The 6,147-nt window shown below is 40.9% G+C and overlaps 1 protein-coding gene across 1 annotated transcript in view; it reads right to left on the reverse strand.

The window, feature by feature from the left end:
• The window catches only part of LOC308116515 (anoctamin-1-like), a gene marked incomplete at its 5' end in the record, with an annotated part of 64,645 nt that extends 58,747 nt beyond the window's left edge, over positions 1–5,898 (reverse strand). The window contains one exon of the mRNA XM_080474764.1: positions 5,791–5,898. Coding sequence (XP_080330890.1) covers positions 5,791–5,898 — 108 coding nt within the window. The remainder of the gene's footprint in view (positions 1–5,790) is intronic.
• Between the last annotated feature and the right edge of the window lie 249 nt (positions 5,899–6,147).

Here is a 6,147-nt window from a genome sequence, read left to right on the forward strand (position 1 = left end):
CCCCAGCATTTTCATACCGTCCTACTCCAGTTATTAGATAATCATTCATTTGGTTCCATTGAGCATCCTCTTTAACCACTGCAGGCTGTATCACTTCTTCTATACTTGCTTTGGACCTGATTTAATATCCTGTTTGGAGAATGCTAAATTGCTCAGATGAATAAATGACACTTTTCGTTCACGTGTCTTTGCGACGGGCTCTTGCTTTCATGATTGTCTGTTTGAGTTCTTTGTGGAGTGATTGGATGAAGTCGTTATGTATTTCATGAAAAAATGACTTCAGGTGCAATGGAGGGAGATTGCCTGTCAGAGGAGGAGCAGCTGCGCTTCCAACTACCTCATATATGAGCCATAAATAGTGAGTGAATTATGGGCTGTGACGTGACCTCATCTTCTCCCTGTGAAGTCTACTGAAGCGGCTGCAGACCTGATTAAAAGTGCATAAAGATCCAACTCCAGGGACAAGATCCATTGAGGTCCATCCAGGTCATATAATAATGGCTTGGATATATATAGCGCTTTTTTCACACTGACTCAGAGCACGTACAGAGACCATTATTCATTCGCACCAGTCCCACCAGTGATGGTAAGCTACGCTGTAGCCACAGCTGCCCTGGGGCATGCTGACAGAGGCGTAGCTGCCATTTTGCGCTACGCCATTTTTTATACGAGGCAATGTGGGTAAAGTGCCAACGACAATGACTGTTTGACAGAGTGGGATTTGAACCGCCAATCCTCCACTTATTGGACGACCGACTCTACCGCCGAGCCACCATCATATGACCTTTGGGTTATCCCACCATAGGTGACAGGTGGGATTTACTTTACAGTAAAGGGACGAATGTTCCACTAAAGTCCACTGAAATGATGTGAAGATATTTTAAGAGTTTGTGTTGAAATCTTTAGTAGGGAGCTCCTGGAGCAGAACTGGAGTGAAGACCCAGACTTGGAGGGTCAAATAGAGCACATGGTTCATGGCTGGGCACCCTGCCTAATATCATGTTGCAGTGACACACCCAGGTGGAGGCGGAGGGTTGGTATTCCCAGGAGAGCTCCTGGTGGCTTGTTTCCTGAAACGGTTCAGCCTAAAAGAGCTCAATAGGAGGACCGTGTGGTTCCACCGCCTACGAGAACCAGCATCAGGGTCAAAGGTAAGGCTGCTTCAGGACCCCCAGGAAAGAACCTTTGGCTCCTCCAGAACAGCCCGAGGAAACTAAGTCAGGAGCAGCTCTTCTTCAAATTAAACCTTGAGGTGTTTACTGGACTCACAAACTACTGCCCCCAACACTGCTTCAGGCTTTAGGCCTCAGTTTGTCTTCGGTGAAATGTTTGTTGCTTGTTGTTATTGTGGTTTGTTCCGTGTGTGTGTGATTCACCTGCATGTGCTCCCTTCCTGTGACAAGGTGGTCACTAGAGTAATGCAGCAAAGGTCACACACATATCCACAACTCACTCACTCACTCACTCACTCACTCACTCACTCACTCACTCACTCACTCACTCACGCACTCACTTTGTTTTTCCTTTATAGCAATGGCGGGCAGTGCATTTCAGTCCTCTAAAATCATCCATGTTATACATGACAGTCACTTTTGTCCTTAACCAGGACCGACCCAAAGTGCTCCGTGTCTCTGAGTTCAGCTGGACGAGGCTGCATGCAGGGAATTTTTCTGATAATCCAGAAACTTTCAGGGGTCCAGGAGCGAGACTAACATCAGTTTTTGGTGGTCCTGAAATCTTGTGTCTGGCAAATGAAATAGTGCAGAATCCTGCTGTGAAGTTGCTGGGTAGTTTGTGAGGTCCAGCTTCGTGCACTCGGAGCGCTACGGTGCGTTCAGTGACCTCTGGAGAAGTCTGTTTTGAAAATGGCTTTTACAATAAATCTATAACCAAATCAAACCGAAAACCCCCCTGTTTTTTATAGGGGCGGTGGTAATTATATTCCGGTGTGTGATGGTGGAGTATACCATGTGTTAATGGACACTGGGTTCTCCCTCACGCTTTACTGGATTTGCTGCACATGAAAGGGAATATGTGTTAGGATGACTTCGATTGTTTCCATCTGTGTAGTGTGGTTTTGAGGATAGGCTGTCAGAAAGATTCTAAAGACAGTAGGTACAGAGGGGAGGGGCTAAGCGTACTGTATAAAGGCCTGTGGCCTCCTCTGAACGAGTGGGACTGAGGACGACAAACCAGAGATCCAGAACCTGTGGAGGACTGAACCCTTGCGATATATTGGTGTAATATATTTTTTGTTATTGTAGACGACCAACTGCTATGATTTTTCCACAATATTTGTGAACAAGCAAAACGTGTTTATGTCGTTCTTTTGTGACACTTCACCTGTGTATAAATACCTCCTTCCCTCATGTGTCTGTTGCCGGATCATCTAGTTTGGGTTTTGTTCTCAGGTTTTGTAGCCTCTTGTGGCTCGTTTTTGGACTTTCTTCTGCCTAAACCATTTTTTAATGCCTCAAACTAAACTCTTCGTAGGGAAATAAGCTGTTTTGAACTTAATTCTCGATTTCTTTTGTGTCTGTAACGCTCCTGACAAAGATAAAAGCAACTACTCAGCAGAGGATAGCTTTATGGTGTAACGAACAATTGTGAACATTTAAGAAGCTGGTATAAAAACTGGAGAAGAAATGGCATCCTAGAAGTGTTTTATACTGATTACTATTGCAACGACACATCATCAGCAGGGTAAAACTAACCTGTCTCATGACGGTCTACACCCAGCTCACGTTCCCTATTAGTGGGTGAACTATCCAACGCTTGGTGAATTCTACAGAATTGGAACTGCCCTCTATTCCTCCTTAAACAACAACAGGTTTCTCTTCAGCACTATAGCCAGGCTGACAATAAGCCACAGCTCTGTTGAACCTTATATTCCATTGACTTTGAGCAGTGATGACTTTGTAAACTTTTTTAATGACAAAATTCTAACTATTAGGGATAAAGTTAAAGACTCACTGCCCAGCTGTTGCAGACCGATCAACCACATTTTCAGATTTGTCAATAGAACCTGAATTACAGTTATCTAGCCTCCATCCTATAGAGCTCTCTGAGCTAGCCTCAATTGTGGTTTCATATAAACCAACAACATGTCTGTTAGATCCAATCCCGACAAAAATGTATAAAGAAAAAAACATCCTAGGCAGGCAGGCAGGCAGATAGATAGATAGATAGATAGATAGATAGATAGATAGATAGATAGATAGATAGATAGATAGATAGATAGATAGATAGATAGATAGATAGATAGATAGATAGATAGATAGATAGATAGATAGATAGATAGATAGATAGATAGATAGATAGATAGATAGATAGATAGATACTTATTATTGGTCATCCCCATGGATTCAGTGATGCCAAGAGCTCAAGAGGGATCCAAGGTTTTCAGAGAAAAGGTAGTTGACACCTCTGAGAGATTCCAAAAAGATCCCCAAAGCACTTTGAGCCAAATCAATGAATTGTAAGGAAGGATACCTGAGCTAGGGAGGTCGATTTTAAGCAACAACTAATGATCCAGGAGGACGGCCCTCGTGCCAACACTGGAATATTAAGAGGGGGCTGTTAAAACTTGTGGTTAATTCTCAGATCCAGGCACTAAACATCCTGAAGACATTGATCCAACTGCAAATTGTACAACATGTCAGAAAGAGTCAAAAAATAATGGGAGGATTTGTATAAATGTTACACGTGAACTGGAAGCATAACAAAAAGACAATGACCTATGACTCTGATTCTCAAACTTTTTATGTGTTCACAAAACAGACACCAGATATGAGGATTGTTAATGATTGTTAATGAATTAATGTTCATTTTTGTCAGCAACAGCCACATGCAAAACAAGAGCTTTATCACAATCACTTCAAATCATCCTAAAAAAAAAAGAAAGTAGCTACTCTTCATCTCTCATTTACAACCCTCAGATATTAGTGTTCAAAGTTCAGTTAAAACAAGTTTGTTAAGCAGAAGTTATAATTTTCAACGATTCCTAAAACAACACAAAGCAGAATTATTTCACATTTAATAGAAACAGTGATTAGTTTGGAAGAAATGTGAAGAGATGAGGAGGTAACTCAAGGGTTAACAAACTGTGACAAGCAGGAAACTCCCTCAATCATAAGGAGCACTGGGATTTACATGTGTTTTTAACATGACTTGATGTCTTTGTAGGAATATTGAGCAAGTGAGAAAACACCCTTAATGTGTGTGTAGATATACACAAGCTGTCAGGTCTGTCAAATCTGTGTTTACCGATGCTTCAGGCCTTCTTACATTTATAATCTTTAATGAGCTCTTTGCTTCTCGGACTACCAGAGCAGACTCTATGGGTGTTCGTGTTACAGGCTGTGTGGGCTCTCCTCTTCATACACTGCTTTATTCATTCATCACTACTAAGAGAGCAAGTTAAAGAACAAATCCAAAAAGCTGAGCTCCATCACACACACACACGCACGCACGCACGCACGCACGCACGCACGCACGCACGCACGCACGCACGCACGCACACAGTTTGAGCAATTCAAACTGCCTGACCATATTTTTTTCTTAATTTCATTTTTATCTATGATACATTTTTAAGCAATTTTTAACCATTTTAAATTTTTCATTCAATCACATCTTACATATAGAACCTTTAATAGACGAAATAAAAGCAGTAGAAAGTGCTCTACGGATAAAATTGATTATAAATAACATTGCAAGCATTCTTCTATCACCTTACTGAACATAATTTTAAATAATAAGGATAAAAATCGCTCAGTATATAAACTTTTTCTATACATCCAAAAACATAATTTTAGGTTGCTTTAATGAAAGGTTATATCTGTAATTTAGAAGAAGCACATTATTTTTATTCATAGCTTTTAGCTGTTCCAAGACAATCTATCAATACTCAAAAAAACGAGAAGTATTAATTCTTTTTCAGTTATTTTGCCTCCAACAAGATTTATCCAAAGATCTCTGTTGGATAGTTTATTAATATAATAGCTTATGAGTATTTTGTCCAGTACGTAATTTTAATCATACTGCTCTGCAACTTCTAAATTTATGTTGCTATTAAAAACAGCCACGGTGTCTTTTCATCTGCATTTTTGTGGCCAATAGCTCATTAAAACTATGAGTTACATTTACATGTGTTCAAAGTTGGAGTCAAATACTCTGATACTTTGATCATATATATTCAACCAGATACATTCAATCAAATGCCTGCAATCAATCCCAGTTAAAAAGTAACTAATACCTCTTTGTAAAGAAGGTGCTTTGTTTTGTTTTTAAACAGTACAATGCAATTAATCACAGTTAAAAAGTTACAGATACTTTAAGCGGCTGCTTAGAAATGTAACTTTAACTTGTTTATCTCTTTACTTGTAACTGAGTACAATTAACTATCTTCCCACTACTGCATTTGTATTTACGCCAATTTTAGAGTCACTAATTGGTCCCAAATGTTTTAGAACTGTGTTTGGAAACCCATGCGCACACAGGAGGAACATGTAAAGTACCTGGACCTGAATTTGTATACAAAGTCCTCAGTTGTATTATTATTAAATGACATCTAATTTGTGTAAACGTCATTCTAAAAGACAGGAATGTACATGAAAGCAGAGATTCAAACACCCTGTAAAAGATTGTTGGTTTATCATTGACATTTACAGACCAGCGCTAGCATGACCTTCCACCACCTCATGTCCTTCAGTGCTTTGGACAGTGTTGGACCTGCTGACCTTCACTGCCTGACTGGGGTCTAAATGTGGACCCCCCTGAAGAGACACTCACCCTGAACTTGCCGTGGAAAACCACATCTCGGAGAAAGTGTGGCGTCTGTTTCTCGGACCCGGAGCTTGGACACGTGTCAGCTTCCACTTCTGCCTCCTCCTTCGTCATGGTCCGAGTGGGAAAGAGAAAAGAGCTGGAAGCCGGAGACAATAGTCCAGTTTGTGTGTCCCTGCTGATCCTCTATGAGAGAGTGTGTGTGGTATGAGCAGCCTCTCCTTTATTTCCCTGTAATTCCTCACTTTTCTGAGTGGAGGGGCTGAACTCAGCCTGCAGCCTTGTCACTTGAGAAGCCGCCTATGAGCCAAGATCTAAACTTAGACAACGATAAAACTCTGATGAGCACAAGGTGCCCTCCCT

The sequence above is a fragment of the Lipophrys pholis genome, assembly GCF_963383615.2.
Source record: "Lipophrys pholis genome assembly, chromosome: 11".
NCBI classification, from domain to species: domain Eukaryota; kingdom Metazoa; phylum Chordata; class Actinopteri; order Blenniiformes; family Blenniidae; genus Lipophrys; species Lipophrys pholis.